Source organism: Scardinius erythrophthalmus (assembly GCF_964197995.2).
Source record: "Scardinius erythrophthalmus genome assembly, chromosome: 19".
Classification (NCBI taxonomy): Eukaryota; Metazoa; Chordata; class Actinopteri; order Cypriniformes; family Leuciscidae; genus Scardinius; species Scardinius erythrophthalmus.
Window position 1 is genome coordinate 12,930,128 of NC_138239.1, and position 20,868 is coordinate 12,950,995.

Consider the following 20,868-nt stretch of genomic DNA (forward strand, 5'->3'; position numbering starts at 1 on the left):
TATCATTTATAAATATGTATATGTAGTGAAAAATATAACATTACTGGTTATTAGTTGTTACTGTTGCAAGACTTTAGCTGTTTGAATGTGTTTGGACCCTTGGGTGAGGTTAAATGTCTGCTGTACTGGGATCTTAATATGTGACCACTTTGTTAAACTTTCATAAAGAAACAGTAAAGACATCCAAAAATCACAAATGTAATACTAGTGACTCATTTAAGAAGCAGCTGGGTTGGAAGTTTTTTTAAAAAAGACAAATAGAAGAAAGACACATAATAATTCAGTTCTAGTAATGATTCTGTTCCACTTCAGCAAACAACCATATGTGTGTCTTTGATATAAAGAAAATAAAATTGTACGTTCCATAGCCAGCATGCATGAGCAGTGGCCTTTATTCTCGAGGAGAAATCAAACATTTAGATAACATTGCAGTACCAATGATTGTCACACACACTCTTAAAAATCAAGGTTTTAAAAGTGATGCCATGGAAAAGCCATTTTGGGTTCCCCAAAGAACCTCAGACACCTGAACAGTTTCTGAGGATCATTTTAATAATCTAAAGAACCCTTTGTGCAATGGATGTTCACAGAACCATATTACCAGTAAATAACCTTTTTAATAAAATCAGAAATGTGCACATTATATCTTGACATGGCCATTACTGTAGTATGATTGTTGCATGGTATATTATGCAAGCTGTTCAAAACAATGATTTAACCAACTGTATTTCATTGTAAGACTTGTTTAAGAATTACAGACTTTGCCCCCAAGTGGTTTTGTGAAAGTAAACATTTTACTTTTTAAAGATCCAAGAGCAAAATGTAAAAAATCAATTTTGTAAATTTGTCAATAAAGCTTTACAAAACAAAGGTTATATACTTAAAAGGAGAACATGTATAAAAATGTGTGCGTTTTTTGAGCTCTATAAAGACAAATTGTGCATTTATCAATAGCAGCATCGAATGATTCCATAATACGTGTTTTGGCAGATGTTCCAGTATCTTCATCCAGAAGTAAAGTTCATTATTGACGCATCTCAAAAAAAACATTACATAGTAGAATTCCTTTAAAATATCATTTTGAAATGCTGACATCCTGAGCATAGACACTCACTTTTACAAAATTGATATAAAAAAGACATTAAAAGAAATTTAAAATAATATGAACAAGTCACTTTCTGCTATGCAAGGAAAGTGTCCACTTGTTGACTATGCTGAGAGAGGACTGCATTCCGTTTGGTTCTTCATGTCCGTCTCCTTGGTAAAAGAAGCATCTGACTCCTGTTTATGCTTCATGGGCAAACTGACATAAAAAAAAAAAACATTTTATTAATTCATAATGATTTGTATTTATTCTTCTTATTAAAATATTGACTATTTGGCTGCAATTTTTCCCCCTTATATCTTTAAACAGGTTGCTATCTTTTGGTTATATACACTGATATATAGTAGATGGCACGCTGATAATAAAAAGCTATCATGGCATGACATTTACTGTGAAGTTTAACATGGATGCTGTGCGGCACACTTGTTTACAACACAATTCTGACATACAGTCCCATTCACCTCTCTGGAATTCAAAATATTCCGTACATGTTCATGTTTGTTTAACCTGATCAGCAGCAGCTTATGAAACAGAAGCTTTTCAGCTACCAGAACTTCAGGGCCGTATCATATATACTTAGCTCTTTATTGGCTTTCTATATGGCTGGTTAAGTATACAATGACAACAAACAGGCACTCACCAAGAATGCTAAATTTAATTTGAACATATATATTAATTTTTTTTTAAATAAAATGATAATTTTTTCATGCATCTCACCATGCAGAGCATGACAGCTTCAGTCTGGGCTGTTTCTCACAGTCCTGTACTGTGTCTGGTAAAGGGATGCCACTGGTCTCTGGGAGAAACAAGCACAGGGCTGCACCAATGATCGGCCCACTGCTGTAACAGATCATAGCTGGCAGAGGGATCCCGCCCTCAGGGGTCACCACCGCATTTATAATGCAGGCCGCTCGGTAACAAAGACTAACCAGGCCGACGCACTTCTGCCTGCATAGAGTAAAACACTTTGTTAGAGAGGAAGAGACTTCAATTCAATGTGCATTTCATGAACAATAATGTACTTTGTTGAAAATAAATTACAACATTGCATAAATTGCAACATTTGCAACTGCTACACTGTCCTCCAAAGGCAAAACACTGTAACTACACATTTTGAGTTCTGACTGAAATTTCTCTTAGGCTTTGTCCACACTAAGGGGTTGTTTACACAACACCATTTTATGGAAGCTTGTTTCCGCCACAAAATAAAAAAAAAAAAAAGATAATTGCGACTTTTTATCTCACATTGCGAGTTTACATCTCGCAATTCTGACTTTATTTCTCAGAATTGCGAGATATAAAGTCGCAATTGCGTGTTATGAAGTCAGAATTCTGAGATATAAAGTCAGAATTGCGTGTTATAAAGTCAGAATTCTGACTTTTTTTCTCGCAATTGCGACTTTATATCACGCAATTCTGACTTTATATCTCAGCATTCTGACTTTATATCTCAGAATTCTGACTTTATATCACGCAATTGGGAGATATAAAGTCAGAATTGCATGATATAAAGTCGCAATTGCGTGTTATAAAGTCAGAATTCTGAGATATAAACTATTCTGAGGTAAAAAAAAAAAAAAAGTCCGTCTTTTTTTCCCCCTTAGAATTGGACTTTATATCTCACAATTCTAAAAAAAGATGTCAGAATTGCGAGATATAAACTCGCAATTATGTGATATAAAGTTAGAATTGCGTGATATAAGGTCAGAATTCTGAGATATAAAGTCAGAATTGCGTGATATAAAGTCGCAATTGCGAGAAAAAAAGTCAGAATTCTGACTTTATAAGACGCAATTGCGACTTTATATCTCGCAATTCTGACTTTATATCTCAGAATTCTGACTTTATATCACGCAATTCTGACTTTATATCTCAGAATTCTGACTTTATTTCACGCAATTCTGACTTTATATCTCGCAATTCTGAGAAATAAAGTCAGAATTGCGAGATGTAAACTCGCAATTGTGAGATAAAAAGTCGCAATTATCTTTTATTTTTTTTATTTTGTGGCGGAAACAAGCTTCCATACCATTTTGAACTAAAAACAGAAAAAATATTTTTTTTAATGTGAACTAATTATCCATTGTTTAGAATAAGTTCTGACTTGTGGAAACCTTAAATCCAAAGAGGGTCATGATCGGAAATGACTATACTGACTATATCATTTTATCGTCCAAAAGAAAAAAATTGAGTGTGAACGTGAAAAGAAAGAGAACACTTTACTAGATGGAAATCTTGACCTCCAGGGATCTGACAGGCCAATCTGTTTAGTTTAAGACTATTGTAGTATAGACTGTTTAGTATAAGAGTTGGACAACGAGGTATGTTTTGAAGAAGACCTGTCCGATATTGTATTTTGAACCAAATTGAAAACTTCCCCTTTATTATATCTTGTTCCGTCTGTATCATCTCAGTGAGTTTTAAGAGGGTTTCCGCATGTGCAGTAAGGTTTCAGTGTGGATGAGAAACTTTTGGAAAACGCAAGTGTGGAAGGAGAGCGTTTTGAAACGAAAACGCCATTTTCAAATGAATCCGTATTAATGTAGATGTAAATGTAATGTAGCCTTGGGGTACGTTTACACGACAACGATGTAATAAAAATAGAAACGTTTTTCCTTTGCGTTTTTTTGTGTACAGATGACAACATTGTCGAAATGATCCCCATTCACATCAATCTGCAAAAAAAAAAAAAAAAAAAGCTGTATTATGCAGGCCAGGCCAGTAGTTGGCGATGTCACTTTGTAAAGAAACACTACAGGCCTACAGACCTAAACGTACAGTATGGCATTTTTCTCCACTAGGGGTCGCTAACCTCTTTACAATAACAAAGGCGTAGATTGATGACGCAACATTTGTTAAGAATTATGGATGTTGTCGTCAACATCAAGCCGACCGATCTAATAATGTTTATGGATGACTGAATACATCGATGCTTTTATCATGACTGTGATATGAAGCAGTTCGGGATTGCTAAGAGACAGCTATCAGCTCCACACGCGACGCGAGCTCCCGCGGATATAAAAGGAATATGGACATTTCATTCTAACGTTACCGAACTACACGCAGAATTACTACTCACAGGTCAGTTTATTAGACAAATTAAACTTGTGAGGTAACGCAGCGCTGTTTCACCTGGTCTAACATTACACTAGCACACTAAACTGCATTTGAATGTGTTGAAATTTATGTGTTAGTTTGTCTGTTTGAGACTAGCAGTAAGCTAGATCAACATTAGAATAACATACAGATCATATTCTAACATTTTATCATTGTTGAACTATATAACATTGATTAGTTTTATGTAAATGTGCTCACCTGTTTAATAAAGTACATGTAGAAGCGGTCGAAGTCTCGGACGTACTGTCTATGGGAGCTCTCGGCATCTCGAAAACACCGCGCTGATATTGATTCTCGTTTTAGTTCTCCTTTTTTATCCAAAGTCTGCTTGCCATGGTCCATAATGTTTGAACGAAACAACAACAGCGTGAAAATAGACATTGCGAACTCCTCAGTTGTCTGCGTCTGTCGCTTTGGTTAATCAGAGAGCTCTGCTCATAGCTCTGGTTACCATGGCAGTACGAGCGGAAACCATAGGCGGAAATCAGGGACAACGCGGATATGACGCCATTGACTGCGACATAACGGAAATAAAGACACGGTCCGTGTCTTCGAATTAAAATATTAATTTCTCTGGATTTAGAAGTTAATTGGAACTGTCGGGATAATGTAAATACACAACTTTAAAAAATATATAACATAGATATAGTGATTTTTAATATTTTTAAAGCAAAAAAAAAATACATATTGTGCCTTTAACACTTAATATGCTTTCACATAACGTCACCGTTTTCACAAATACACGTTTTTGTAGTTTACATGGAGAAGATAACGCTATCATTTTCAGAAACTTGCACTTTGAAACCGGTTTTCAAAAGTTTGTGTTTTTAAATTTACTTCCAAAACATAACATTTTTCCTGTTATGTTGTGTGATAAATGGGATTAGCTCAACTATTCTCAGATTTAGAGAAAACTGAGTGTGTTAATCAATATCAAATCAACAAAATAAAATAAAAATAAACTTTCAGTGTTTGTGTAGTTACTGGATTTTTTTGTGACAGAATGAGTAAGTTATGACAGGTTTTAAAAACCTGTTTAAAAACATATTTTTTTTTACATTCCATTTAAAACGGCACACTACACCTTGAACAAGCTCCTATCGCCTCCATCTACACTCATAAAAATAATGGTTCTTTATTGGCATTGATGGCATATAAACAAAAATGTCATTTAGATTATTAAAATGTTCTTCACAAAAAAAAAAGTTTTTTTTTTAGGGAACCCAAAAATGCTTCTCCTACCTGTATATGGCATCACTGCTCTGGCATTGCTTTTCCTTTTGTAACCTTTTTTTTTAAGAGTGTAACTAATCAAATTCAGTTAAACTTTGTAACAAAGTGTTTTTACCATTAAGCAACTATAGGCCGATTTCAAATCTTCCTTTCATAGCCAAGATCATTGAAAAAGTTCTCTTTAATCAGCTGAACAAATTCTTATGCTCGAATGGATACTTTGACAATTTTCAATCTGGTTTCCGCCCGCACCACAGCACAGAGACAGCGCTCATAAAGATAATAAACGATATTCGCTTAAATACTGATTCAGGCAAAATATCAGTGCTGGTACTACTCGACCTCAGTGCTGCATTTGACACTGTCGATCATAACATACTTCTTGACCGGCTGGAAAACTGGGTGGGGCTTTCTGGGATAGTCCTAAAATGGTTCAGGTCATACTTAGATGGGAGAGATTTTTATGTGAGTATGCAACGCAAAAGTCTGAGAGGACATCCATGACATGCAGAGTCCCTCAAGGCTCAATTCTTGCGCCACTCTTGTTCAACCTGTACATGCTCCCAATGAGCCAAATAATGAGAAAGAACCAAATTGCTTACCACAGCTATGCAGACGACACACAGCTCTACCTAGCCCTATCGCCTAATGATTACAGCCCCATTGACTGTGCCAATGCATTGATGAAGTCAACAGTTGGATGTGCCAAAACTTTCTTCAGTTAAACAAAGACAAAAATGAAGTCATTGCGTTTGGAAACAAAGATGAAGTTCTCAAGGTGAACGCAAACCTTCACTCTAGGGGTCAAACAACTAAAAATCAAGTCAGGAATCTTGGTGTGACACTAGAGTCAGACCTTAGTTTCAGTAGTCATGTCAAAGCAATAACTAAATCAGCATACTATCATCTGAAAAATATTGCAAGAATTAGATGCTTTGTTTCCAGATAAAACTTAGAGAAACTTGTGCATGCTTTCATCACCAACAGGGTGGATTATTGTAATGGACTCCTCACTGGCCTTTCCAAAAAGAGTAGACCATAAGACAGTTGCAGCTCATACAGAACGCTGCCGCCAGGATTCTGAGCAGAACCAGAAAATATGAACATATCACACCAGTCCTCAGGTCTTTACACTGGGTCCCAGTTAGATTTAGGATTGATTTTAAAGTATTATTACTGGTATATAAATCATTAAATGGCCTAGGACCTCAATACATTGCAGATATGCTCACTGAATATAAACCCAACAGATCACTCAGATCATTAGGATCATATCAGCTAGAAATACCAAGGGTTCACTCAAAGCATGGCGAGTCCGCTTTTAGTTATTATGCCAGCCGTAACTGGAACCAGCTTCCAGAGGAGATCAGACGTGCTCCTACAGTAGTAACATTCAAATATGTAAAGCACTTAATTCAAAGTGCTTTACATAGAAGAAATTAAAATATTAAAAAGAAATAAGAATAATTAAAACAGTTTAGAAATAAAATACAGTACAGGACAGTACAAACAGTCGGATGAACAGCGGCACAGTGCTCATTCAGTAAATGCATAGCTAAACAGAAGTGTTTTGAGTCTGGATTGTGTATGGAATGTGCTATATAAATAAACTTGCCTTGCCTTGCCTTGCCTTATAATGTCAATCAATCATTGCCTTCCCACTCATTACAGCAGATCTTGTGCAACAAGGTGTGCAACAGCAACTTATCTGAACATTTCAGATTAAGTGTGTGAACATTTTTTTAGTACTGTGCTGTTTGCTTACATACACACCACTGCCACTTTCCACACAATATTATGTAACTGATAAAAAAAGTGTTTTATAATGTCTACCATGAATCAGCATATTTTACTCTGTCTACCTGCGTCTCGCACTGTGGATCAACAATCCAATATCCCTCTAACAGTGCAGGAAATGCCACAGATGTTCTTTTGATTAGTACTGAATACTCTCATAGATCAGCAAATACTCAGACTGTCAGGAAAATGTCTGGTTTCACTGTCTTTTTGTTCATGTGTTTGCGTTTCTTGTCTTTCCTTACCGTTTAGCCTCGTTAATCTCCTTGTTGGTTTCCTTAGTCGACTAAAACTTGACTAAACAAAAACAGGACAGGGTTGACTAAATAAGATAAAAGTATGTTTGACACAGGACTAAGACTAAATTTAAAAATAGCTGACAAAATTAACACTTTCTGTTTTGTTATATTATCCAGTAAATCCCAAGCAATCTCCTATGCATTTTTAGATTTGTTATTAAAGACCATTTAAATAGGATTTCCTGGTTCGTGCGTGTTGTTTTCGGCACCATAACGTCTACATTTTTAAGTCCACACTTTACAAAGAAGTTTGTCCTTGCACATTTAATGATTGAGAGATCTGAACATTACCACGGTAGACATTACTAAGGTGTGTTTTGAACTTAGAGACGAGTTATCTAATTATCAATAATGAGTTTTATCAGTTAGGCCTGTCTAGGTATTGTGTACCTTATTACAGTTGGGAACAGCTCAATCCCATAGAGCAGAGAGACACAGGTGGTAGACTGCATACACAGCTTTCCCATCAGCGCCAGAGTCATAACAAGGGCAGGCATGTCTGTTCAGAAAGAGAGAATATTGCAAATAACAGTTGTAAGAGTGATATTCTTCTAATGAACTTACACATATAGCATCTACACTAAGCACTAAGCAATCTCAGATTATGATCATATGATGATTGTACTTCATAGACAGTGTCTCTCACCGCAGAACATGGAAACGAGGAGGGACAGCATACAGGAAATGCCACTAAGGAACAGCGAGCCCATGCTGAACGGCCTACGGCCCCATCGCTTCAACAGAAATGGAAGCAGCAAAGAAGGAGACTCTGATAGTCCAGAGAAAAACTGCGCCAGATAGATATTTACACCAAAACTTCCCACGCTGAAGCAGATCCCATAATAAGTGAGAGCAGATGCAAAACTGTGAAAAAAACATGAAAACTGTGTGTGAAAGGACTGTGTGGATAATAGAAATATCTATGAATATGATCAGATACTGGCAGTAGTTAGAGAAAATAAATTATTAAAAATGTTTCCAACACTGAAAAAAAGTTGCTGCCATAAATTTTTAAGTACAATCAACTTGGATGTTTAAGTCATTTCAACTTAACTGTGTTAAGTCTGTACTAAATCTATGTTGTACAATTTTGATATAGCCTAATAGTCCAGTCATTTTAAGCCAAAATGGGGGTCAACCTTGAACAAATTGCAACAGAAGCAAACTCAACTGATTTTGCATCCTCAATATGTCCTGAGTAAGGAAAAAAAAAGCCCCGAAGAAGGGGAAAGTTCCGAAAAAGACCCAAATATAGCCTATTCATTCTTTTTCTTACATGAATAGGGTAAAAATTTTAACCTTTAGATATCACCATGAAAATTACTGTGTTGATTACTTGCAACAAGACAAACAAAAAATGTATTACAAGTTTTTTGAAATGGTTTGTTAACATGGACAAACGGTGCATAATCCTGGGTCCGTGGGACTGTTTCTGGGGGACGAGTCTGAGGGAAGAACAGGAGACAATGGTAAGGAGAATGCCGAAGACAAAAGGTAGGTAAAATAAAAAGTGAATCCCCAGAAACAATCCCACAGACCCAGCCCCAAACGCCATCTCTGCAATAATAATTAATAAAGGCTGGTTTCTAAAGTACTTCTTCCTGACTCTATGTATTCATGCTCATGGGTACCCTAAATGGGTTCCATTCAGACCTTAACATTAAGTATTTTACTGTTATGTGTCAACAAGATTCAACAAGATATTTTCAGCTGGCTATACCAAATGTTCAGATCTGTTGTGGTATTTATGCAAATTAGCACATACGTAATTAGATTATGCACCGCTTGTCCATGTTAACAAACAATTTCAAAAAACTTGTAATACATTTTTTGTTTGTCTTGATGCAAGTAATCAACACAGTAATTTTCATGGAGATATCAAAAGGTTAAAATTTGTACCATATTCACGTAAGAAAAAGAATGAATAGGCGTATGAATAGGCTATATTTGGGTCTTTTTCGAAACTTTCCCCTAATGGGATTCTTCTGTTTTTTTTTTTCCTTACTCAGGACATATTGAGGATATAAAATCAGTTGAGTTTGCTTCTGTTGCAATTTGTTCAATCTTTTTTCATAAAATGACTGGACTATATGGCTATATAAAGTTTGGAAACATCCGAGGCAAAGTGGTAGTTCACTCTAAAAAAAAAGTTGCTGCCTTAACTTTAAAGTACACTCAACTTGAATGTTTAAATCATTTAAACTTAAAATTACATTAAAAGGACTTTAAAAATTTGTTGAATCTAGTATAACTTATAAAAAAAGTTGAAAATGGCCTAACTTATTTTGATGAGTTAATGCAATGTAAAAATATATGTTGTCATAAATTATTGATCATAAAACATACATGCTACTTTTAAAATACAGCAACGTACTTTCAAAAAGTGAAAATGAAACCGATAACTGAAATTGCATCACCAGAGTTAAACTTCCATACCCAATGTAACTCATGATAAACAGGCGCAGCAGTATAGTATGTGATGTAAAGTTGGCGAAATTAGACTCTGTTTTAGTGGAGGTCTTCTCTGTGAGTGACTTCTGCTTCTCAATGTCCACAGACTCCAAAAGCTGTCAATGAAAGAAATGTACAATTTACGTTTTCATGTTGCATGCACTTTCCAAACGTTTGAGCAATTCTAGAGTACGACTTTGCGTCTTACAAGATCCAAGTAGTGTTTGTCCTCAGGACTTCTTTTCTGATAGCCCTCTAATGTTTTCATCCTCTTATTAAGAAGCAGCCATTGAGGAGATTCTGGAAGAAAACTAATAATTGCAAAAATAAATAAATAATGCAACACACTTTAACATGCATTGAAGATTTTGTGTTTGTTCTACTAACAAATAAAGAGGCAGAAAGAGGATCTGAGGGATGCCCAGTGCCAGATAAAACTGCATCCAGTCACTGGTCAAGAAAGCTACACCGGCCAATCCCATCATTCCCAGACTGAAGATGAAAGAAAACAGGGTGGGGGGCCAGATGCGATACTTGGGCAGGCTCCATTCAACCCCTGAGAAACCAGATAAGCACTTTTATCAGGCCTCATAAATTCATTGTCAAGTCATAGTCTGTACTCAATCTATGTTGTAAAATTCTGACATAGCCTATTGGCTATATAAAGTTTGAGGAAAAAAATAAGTTGCTGCCTTTAAAATTTAAGTAGGGGAGCGCAGGGCACAACGTAACACGGGGCTAGTTGTAACAAACTTGTTTTAAATACTTCCACACATGCTAGGATGACGAAACTTGGTGCATTTACTAGTTGCCATATCAACACTATATAGAGAAAAAATTGCGCCAAAATTATATATTTTTTTGGAAGATATCCATTAAACCATAGCAAAAGTAAATTTCTTAAGTTAATTTTTCATCTCTATTTTTTGTGTTTATTTAAAATTAGACAAATCTGATATTATTTTAATCTCCAATATGTTATTTAACATGTTCTGTAATACTTCCCTAACTAGACACTAGCAGGGTTTAAATCCCAGTTGTGCAGGCGGGGGCATGTTGTAACACTGCGTTACAATGAGCCCCTATTAGAAATATGCTATTATATTCTATACTTTTATTAATTTATTGAGAAAACGTGAGAAAAAGTTGAATAAAGACTGAGAGTCAATGTTCAGAAATTACTAATTATTTATTTGTTTTGAACTATGTTGTATAGCTGTGTTTTCATGTGTTCGTAGTCAAAACTAAAAAATGAGTTTATATTTAATTATTAAAAATTGCCATTATTTTATATGAAAAAGTTTTTTTAATTGTATTTTATTTTGAAAATATTTTAGTTTGTCTTGTATATTTTTTTTATTAGATCAGATAACATTTTAAGCTGTAATATCATATGTCGTTACAATGTGCCCCTGACGTGTTACAATGTACCGCACCTATGGGGCATGTTGTCACATTTCACTTCCATTCTTTCGGGGTATATCCAGAAAAAAGTATATACTGTATTAATAAAACAAAACCACATTATTGTACTAGACATGTGGGAAAAAATAAATACTAGTCTGAACCATGAGTAGATTTACACAAACTGAGAAAGTCAAAAAGCGTTACTTTGTGCCCCGCTCTCCCCTACACTCAACTTGGATCTTTAAGTCATTTAAACTTAAATTACATTAAACTGACTTAAAAAATGAGTTGAATCTTGTATAACTTATAATAAAGTTTGAAAATTGCTTGACTTATTTTGATGAGTTAAGGCAATGTAAAAACAAATGTATTTTTTTACATTGTAGAAAAGTAGTTTTCCAGGTGAAAGACTGACCACCTTTATTCTAGTTTATTTTAAATGGTCTATTTGTTGTCCTCCAGTGTTAATAGAGAATAAGAAGACACATAAGCATTACCTAAACTGTAGGTACAGATGTGAATGGCACAACAGGCTGCCCCACTGATGCCGCGGACAGTCAGGTACACGGGCACATACGGCAGAAATGCCACTATAAGAGTAGCGACTGCATGGACCGCTGAGCAGCAAATGAGTAGTAATTTCTTTCCATATCTGATTGGAGGGAGAAAATACACTTTATGTTATTAACTCGTACGCTTCAGTCCGCACAGCGTCTGGTAGAAAGGGGCGAATACCAACCTGTCAGATACAGCACCTCCGAATAAAGAGCCGATAAGTAAACCCGTCATGTATGTCGCTTTCCCGTGAGAAAAATGATTAGCCTCGTGACACGTGTCACCCTATGGCAAAACATATACAGTAGCTGTAATTTGTGCTGCGCTTTAAATAGTCTATATATTGTGCAATCTTAATTACTCACACTCGTGGGGTCGCTGTGATTCTCCGTCCGACTTGCTGTGATGTTGGAAATATTAATGTCCACTCTGTGGTTCAAAGACTTCGCTATATTCTCACTACAAGGCGTAATGTGTAACGTAAACACATCCACGAAAAATGTAAAGGCTGTGAAAAATATCGGTAAAGTAAGAATCAAATAAACGTGTTTTTGTAGTGGACCAACAAACCGACAACAAGCGCCGTCCGTCTTCATTTCGCCGGTGCTCGGAAGTAAAGTTCCCTTATAAAGGAGTTGTATCCCTAAATACACTTACGGTTAGAACGAGCACTTATTATTCCCTGAGAGTCAGCATTTGAAACGTGATGTTCCTGACATGACTGGGACTTCTGAAGACGTCTTCTCTCCATCCTTTGTAGGCTAAGTCTTTCTGATTATGTGAATATCACATGTTGTTGGTTACTTTGGACTCCTAGAGTGAATCTCTCACCACCAGTATGACGCGATGGGGTCAATAAGGCAAGGCGCAGGGGCGCAACTGCACATTAGCTGAGGGGGTTTAGCAAGATCACGCCGGTTTCACACTGCACGCGTTTGCAAAGCGTGAGCAGAGCAGAAGCAGCAGTCCCGAGATCGTTTCGTCGCCGAATCTATTTTTGCTGCGCCGCTCACGGTGAATTAAAGTGACACTGATCATGGCCAAAATACACAGCAGTTTTACCCAAAAAGCGCATTGATGATATCTATTGTGTTAGCTTAATATAAAGACTTGCAGGCAAAGGAAAAAGCTTGGGATGAAGTTGCAGTGGCTCTGGTGCCGAGTCATTTAAAAGTGTTTTTGTCAACCTTGCCCTGGCCCACGAGCGAACAACTCAACTCAGTATAGAAAGGTAAATAGAAAAGACAGATTTATATAGCACACATTCAGTATAGACATATCTGATGTGCATGATTTTGTTGAATTTTTGATTTTTTTTTTCCCCCGAGAATTTCTCATTAGGCTACAATAGCCAACGTCTCTATTAAGACATTTGCTGTTTGTTATTAGCCTACAGACATTTATGAATTATCTTTAAGATGTTTATGATGGGTAATGTTTGTAAATTAGATATGTATCAGATATTTCAACAATGATTTCGTAAAGTTTTTCTCTTTGGAGATGAGTGCTAATATGTAATAAATATGCAGATAATAGCCTATATAATAATAAATATAATTCAGGTATCAATTACCTATCAATATTTATGTATTCAAAAAAGCTGCGCGCGACAAACACTGCCAGTGTGAAAGCAAAACGCTCACCATAGGCGTTTTGCTAAGCTCGGCTAACGCACAGGCGTCAGTGTTGGCGCCCCCCACTCATTACACCCCATCCCCCACCCATTGTTGTTTTGACCCATGTAACCTTTTATTCAAATAAATAAGCTACCAAATTTTAGATAGGCCTACCAGTGAAATTTAAATAAAACAAGAACAAATAAACTTACAAGCAATGGCCAAAACAAAGTTAAGAACAAAGATTAAACTAATGAAATAAACACAGCTTTAAGATTTTCAGGAAGGTATAACAATATTCAGGTACAGAATAATCAAATGTTAAATAACACTGCATAGTCTTCCTCATATAAATGAAATACCGGTTGTTATCTCAGAATAAACCCCCGATAGGGTAGCCTAATCAGGTCCCGCTTATTACACGGCTGCTTGCCACATAAGTAAATAATTAGACACGAAATATTGATCTGAGTCGAAATATTTTATTAGCTCTTTAAACAACGCAAAGCTCCCGCGGAGAGAGCAGTTGCTAGCGCGGCAAGTCCAAGTAGACGGACATTTAAGGGATCGGGTACAGTCATACCACTTAGCCTATTACACAGCATTTCGCCAGATAAATAATTAGGGGGATAAGAGATATTGATTTGAGATTAAACTGTTTTAAAATCATTCCTGTTTGTTGTTTTATAACAGTGTAGGCACAAAATGGCAGCAGCTGCGTTTGTATTAAACAAGAGAGCGAGTCCACAACACTGGATGACATAATTAAATAACTGTTCACAAAATATTGAGTTAGAGCCTATGATTAATATTGACTAAGTTATAATATTTTATCAGCTCACCAAAAGCAAAACTTCCACAAAGAAAACACATTCATAGCAAGCGTATAGCGCTGCTGACTCCAGAAACCCGGATGAGCTTGTGTTAGCTGTTTTCAGCGGTTGCTCAGGAGTAACATAGTCTACTGCTGGATGTCCCTAATAAAGTAGTCAGAGGGTGAGCGGTAGATATTGATATGATAAAATAATTTAAAATGTTAAACAAAAGTTAAAGAAAAAAGTTTCCTTTCATATTTTTAAAAAAATAATTTTAGATTTTTTTTTAAATAAAGTTTTATTAAAGGAGATTTTCAAAGAATGGAGCACAATGGCGCCCCTATGCATTGCACATGCATGCCCCATTTTTGCACCACTGGGCACAGTATTGACTCTCACTTCATCTGGTAAAGGCTAGCCTATATACTGTTTACCTGAGTGTGAATCAGTTTCAAACGGTTCTGTATCCACACAAGTGAAATAAAAATGTACTCACTATACATTTGTTTCACATTTTATACATGTAAGCTAACTATTAGAAGTAGCTTGCAATAATGCCTATTTTCAAGTGCATGCTAAACAAATAGGCCTATTAACTGTGGGTCTGATATTGCAACTCCTTTTGAAGAGTCAAGACTAAAATGAAAGTTTGTGAGTGTAGATCATAGTAAGCATATTTGCCACAGTAAAATATCTCCATGTGTAAAATATATTTTGATGTTAGTGGTATACTAGGCTATATTAGAGGTAAAACCTGATGTTTATTTTCTTTTTCTTAACTGTTACAGACCTAGTACCCTCCGTTTTTTTTTTCTCAGAAGCACTTCATAATAATATTGACTATTATTATAAACAAATCTTTTATTATATGGAAATAATTAACAATTTAGTGACAATGTCTTCTCAATGGACCCTGGGGGACCCCATGCTGAAAATCCTGGGTCCAAAGGACAACCTGGCAGGATGAGTTAAAATTACTATATGCCATGTTTTTTCTGATTTGTAGATTGTGTTTATTTCTTAAAATGTTAATTATTATTAGCGTTCAGAGAAATTCAGACAGAGGAACTGTAATGAATATAAAGGTCAAAAGTCAACCGCAAATCAGATTTTGCAGCATAGCTGCTAGTGAGTGGTTACATGTTAGATATTTTGGTAACACTTTACAAATAAGGTTCATTTGTTAACATTAGTTAATGTATTAACTAACATGAACTAACCATAACCAATACATTTGTTGCTGTATTTGTTCATCTTTGTAAGCATATTTGCCACAGTAAAATATCTCCATGTGTAAAATATATTTTGATGTTAGTGGTATACTAGGCTATATTAGAGGTAAAACCTGATGTTTATTTTCTTTTTCTTAACTGTTACAGACCTAGTACCCTTAACGTTAATTAATACAAATACAGCTGTTCATTGTTTGTTGATGTTAGTTCACAGTGCATAATGTTAACAAGATTTTAATTAGTAAATGTTGAAATTAACGATAACAAAGATTAATAAATGCTGTATAAGTGCAGTTAATTATTAGTCCATGCTACCTAATGTAGTTAACTAATGTTAACTAATGAACCTTATTGCAAAGTGTTATCGATATTTTATATAATACATAGTTTGAAATACAAACTAAATACAAAATACAAACAAGTACAATAGATACATTTCCATGGCAAACAATGTTTTTTTTTGTAGGGCTATAATTGTATAAAAGTCACAAGACATGCTCAAAATATAAAAATGTGTAGGCCTATCAAACTAATAATTTTTTGTTGTCTTTAACAAATTATTAATCTCAACAGTTCAACAGTCCTTTAAATTAAAATAAAGCAGTTAGCCCTTTCCATCATGAATTAGATAGCCTGCTGTCCGTGCCCAATCCTGTTCCTGGAGATTACCTTCATGCAAAGTTCAGCTTCAATGGATCAAACACAACTGAAGCTAGTTAAGATTTTCAGGAGGATAAGACAGGTGTGTTGGATCAAGGTTAGATAGATCTGAACTCTGCAGGTAGGATCTCCAGGAGGATTTGGCACCCCTGTCTGTATTGCCTATTGATTTCTAGTAGGCTAGCCTATATTCTTATTATGACCGCCGCTAGCGTAGCTAGCGAAAGCGGTCATATAGGGATTGTCTATATACACTTCCATATAGGGAAAGTTTTTTTTTTTTTTTTTTCGTCACCTTACTGAATTTTTCGTCAACGATACCAGGGACACCGAAGCACCGGGGAACATGAAATTTGGTGGGCATGTAGCCCCACTAGACTTCTAAGGAAAAATTTCGTTTGGTCCCCGGGGGCCACCCCCCCCCCCCGTGCTGGGCCCCCCCAAACCCCAAAAAATGCAGTTTTTCCTAAATAACTACCTGAACCGTGGCACCGAGGATGAAGACATTTTTATGGTATGTTGGTCTACTAGACTTTTACGGAAAAATTTCGTTTGGTCCCCGGGGGCCACTTCCCCCCCCGTGCTGGGGCCCCCTTAAATTTTTCGTCAACGATACCAGGGACACCGAAACACCGGGGAACATGAAATTTGGTGGGCATGTAGCCCCACTAGACTTCTAAGGAAAAATTTCGTTTGGTCCCCGGGGGCCACTCCCCCCCCGCGCTGGGCCCCCCCAAACCCCCAAAAATGCAGTTTTTCCTAAATAACTACCTGAACCGTGGCACCGAGGATGAAGAAATTTTTATGGTATGTTGGTCTACTAGACTTTTACGGAAAAATTTCGTTTGGTCCCCGGGGGCCACTTCCCCCCCCGCGCTGGGGCCCCCGTAAATTTTTCGTCAACGATACCAGGGACACCGAAGCACCGGGGAACATGAAATTTGGTGGGCATGTAGCCCCACTAGACTTCTAAGGAAAAATTTCGTTTGGTCCCCGGGGGCCACTCCCCCCCCGCGCTGGGCCCCCCCAAACCCCAAAAAATGCAGTTTTTCCTAAATAACTACCTGAACCGTGGCACCGAGGATGAAGACATTTTTATGGTATGTTGGTCTACTAGACTTTTACGGAAAAATTTCGTTTGGTCCCCGGGGGCCACTTCCCCCCCCCCCCGCGCTGGGGCCCCCGTAAATTTTTCGTCAACGATACCAGGGACACCGAAGCACCGGGGAACATGAAATTTGGTGGGCATTTAGCCCCACTAGACTTCTACGGAAAAATTTCGTTTGGTCCCCGGGGGCCACTCCCCCCCAGCGCTGGGCCCCCCCAAACCCCCAAAAATTCTGTTTTTCCTAAATAACTACCTGAACCGTGGCACCGAGGATGAAGAAATTTTTATGGTATGTTGGTCTACTAGACTTTTACGGAAAAATTTCGTTTGGTCCCCGGAGGCCACTTCCCCCCCCCGCGCTGGGGCCCCCGTAAATTTTTCGTCAACGATACCAGGGACACCGAAACACCGGGGAACATGAAATTTGGTGGGCATGTAGCCCCACTAGACTTCTAAGGAAAAATTTCGTTTGGTCCCCGGGGGCCACCCCCCCCCCCCGTGCTGGGCCCCCCCAAACCCCAAAAAATGCAGTTTTTCCTAAATAACTACCTGAACCGTGGCACCGAGGATGAAGAAATTTTTATGGTATGTTGGTCTACTAGACTTTTACGGAAAAATTTCGTTTGGTCCCCGGGGGCCACTTCCCCCCCCGCGCTGGGGCCCCCTTAAATTTTTCGTCAACGATACCAGGGACACCGAAACACCGGGGAACATGAAATTTGGTGGGCATGTAGCCCCACTAGACTTCTAAGGAAAAATTTCGTTTGGTCCCCGGGGGCCACTCCCCCCCCGCGCTGGGCCCCCCCAAACCCCCAAAAATGCAGTTTTTCCTAAATAACTACCTGAACCGTGGCACCGAGGATGAAGAAATTTTTATGGTATGTTGGTCTACTAGACTTTTACGGAAAAATTTCGTTTGGTCCCCGGGGGCCACTTCCCCCCCCGCGCTGGGGCCCCCGTAAATTTTTCGTCAACGATACCAGGGACACCGAAGCACCGGGGAACATGAAATTTGGTGGGCATGTAGCCCCACTAGACTTCTAAGGAAAAATTTCGTTTGGTCCCCGGGGGCCACTCCCCCCCCGCGCTGGGCCCCCCCAAACCCCAGAAAATTCAGTTTTTCCTAAATAACTACCTGAACCGTGGCACCGAGGATGAAGAAATTTTTATGGTATGTTGGTCTACTAGACTTTTACGGAAAAATTTCGTTTGGTCCCCGGGGGCCACTTCCCCCCCCCCCCCGCGCTGGGGCCCCCGTAAATTTTTCGTCAACGATACCAGGGACACCGAAGCACCGGGGAACATGAAATTTGGTGGGCATGTAGCCCCACTAGACTTCTACGGAAAAATTTCGTTTGGTCCCCGGGGGCCACTCCCCCCCAGCGCTGGGCCCCCCCAAACCCCCAAAAATTCTGTTTTTCCTAAATAACTACCTGAACCGTGGCACCGAGGATGAAGAAATTTTTATGGTATGTTGGTCTACTAGACTTTTACGGAAAAATTTCGTTTGGTCCCCGGAGGCCACTTCCCCCCCCCGCGCTGGGGCCCCCGTAAATTTTTCGTCAACGATACCAGGGACACCGAAACACCGGGGAACATGAAATTTGGTGAGCATGTAGCCCCACTAGACTTCTACGGAAAAATTTCGTTTGGTCCCCAGGGGCCACTCCCCCCCCCCCGCGCTGGGCCCCCCTTAACCCAAAAAAAATGCAGTTTTTCCTAAATAACTACCTGAACCGTGGCACCGAGGATGAAGAAATTTTTATGGTATGTTTGTCTACTAGACTTTTACGGAAAAATTTCGTTTGGTCCCCGGGGGCCACCCCCCCCCCCGCGCTGGGGCCCCCGTAAATTTTTCGTCAACGATACCAGGGACACCGAAGCACCGGGGAACATGAAATTTGGTGGGCATGTAGCCCCACTAGACTTCTACGGAAAAATTTCGTTTGGTCCCCGGGGGCCACTCCCCCCCCCGCGCTGGCCCCCCCCAAAACCAAAAAAATGCAGTTTTTCCTAAATAACTACCTGAACCGTGGCACCGAGGATGAAGACATTTTTATGGTATGTTGGTCTACTAGACTTTTACGGAAAAATTTCGTTTGGTCCCCGGAGGCCACTTCCCCCCCCGCGCTGGGGCCCCCGTAAATTTTTCGTCAACGATACCACACCGAAACACCGGGGAACATGAAATTTGGTGGGCATGTAGCCCCACTAGACTTCTACGGAAAAATTTCGTTTGGTCCCCGGGGGCCACTCCCCCCCCCCCGCGCTGGGCCCCCCTTAACCCAAAAAAATGCAGTTTTTCCTAAATAACTACCTGAACCGTGGCACCGAGGATGAAGAAATTTTTATGGTATGTTCGTCTACTAGACTTTTACGGAAAAATTTCGTTTGGTCCCCGGGGGCCACTCCCCCCCCCCCGCGCTGGGGCCCCGTAAATTTTTCGTCAACGATACCAGGGACACCGAAGCACCGGGGAACATGAAATTTGGTGGGCATGTAGCCCCACTAGACTTCTACGGAAAAATTTCGTTTGGTCCCCGGGGGCCACTCCCCCCCCCCCATGCTGGGCCCCCCCAAAACCAAAAAAATGCAGTTTTTCCTAAATAACTACCTGAACCGTGGCACCGAGGATGAAGAAATTTTTATGGTATGTTGGTCTACTAGACTTTTACGGAAAATTTTTGTTTGGTCCCCGGGGGCCACTTCCCCCCCCGCGCTGGGGCCCCCGTAAATTTTTCGTCAACGATACCAGGGACACCGAAGCACCGGGGAATATGAAATTTGGTGGGCATGTAGCCCCTCTACACTTCTACGGAAAAATTTCGTTTGGTCCCCGGGGGCCACTCCCCCCCCCCGCGCCCCCCCAAACCCCAAAAAATGCAGTTTTTCCTAAATAACTACCTGAACCGTGGCACCGAGGATGAAGAAATTTTTATGGTATGTTGGTCTACTAGACTTTTATGGAAAAATTTCATTTGGTCCCCGGGGGCCACTTCCCCCCCCCCTGCGCTGGGGCCCCCGTAAATTTTTCGTCAACGATACCAGGGACACCGAAACACCGGGGAACATGAAATTTGGTGAGCATGTAGCCCCACTAGACTTCTACGTAAAAATTTCGTTTGGTCCCCGGGGGCCACTCCCCCCCCCCGCGCTGGGCCCCCCCAAACCCAAAAAAATGCATTTGTTATTGCTTTGTAATTTGTAATTGTAAACATTTGTAGTTGTTATGGTATGTTGCTCTTAAGGGCCCACATCAACCTAGCCCATAATCACTCATTTGTGATTTGCGCCCCTCCCATAAAAAATGAAAATGCAATATTATTCTGCTTTAATCGCCCCTATCTTCAGTGGAGATGTTCAGAACTGCACCATATTTCATGTGTATGATTAACTTGACATCCTCTGGGGGTATCCTCTGCTAAGTTTTGTAGAATTTCATCCATGGGGGGGTATAAAATAAATTCATTTAT

The 20,868-nt window shown here is 39.0% G+C and overlaps 1 protein-coding gene across 1 annotated transcript; it reads right to left on the reverse strand.

Moving 5' to 3' along the window:
* Positions 1-345: 345 nt before the first annotated feature.
* LOC308679820 (organic anion transporter 3) lies at positions 346-12,802 on the reverse strand. Its single transcript, XM_081347577.1, has 10 exons — positions 12,330-12,802; positions 12,149-12,249; positions 11,907-12,061; positions 10,390-10,558; positions 10,211-10,313; positions 9,988-10,118; positions 8,198-8,415; positions 7,942-8,050; positions 1,823-2,053; positions 346-1,303 (listed from the first exon to the last, which is right to left on the reverse strand). The coding sequence occupies exons 1-10, from the start codon at positions 12,558-12,560 to the stop codon at positions 1,210-1,212; spliced, it is 1,542 nt and encodes a 513-aa protein (XP_081203703.1). The 5' UTR covers positions 12,561-12,802; the 3' UTR covers positions 346-1,209.
* Positions 12,803-20,868: the final 8,066 nt, after the last annotated feature.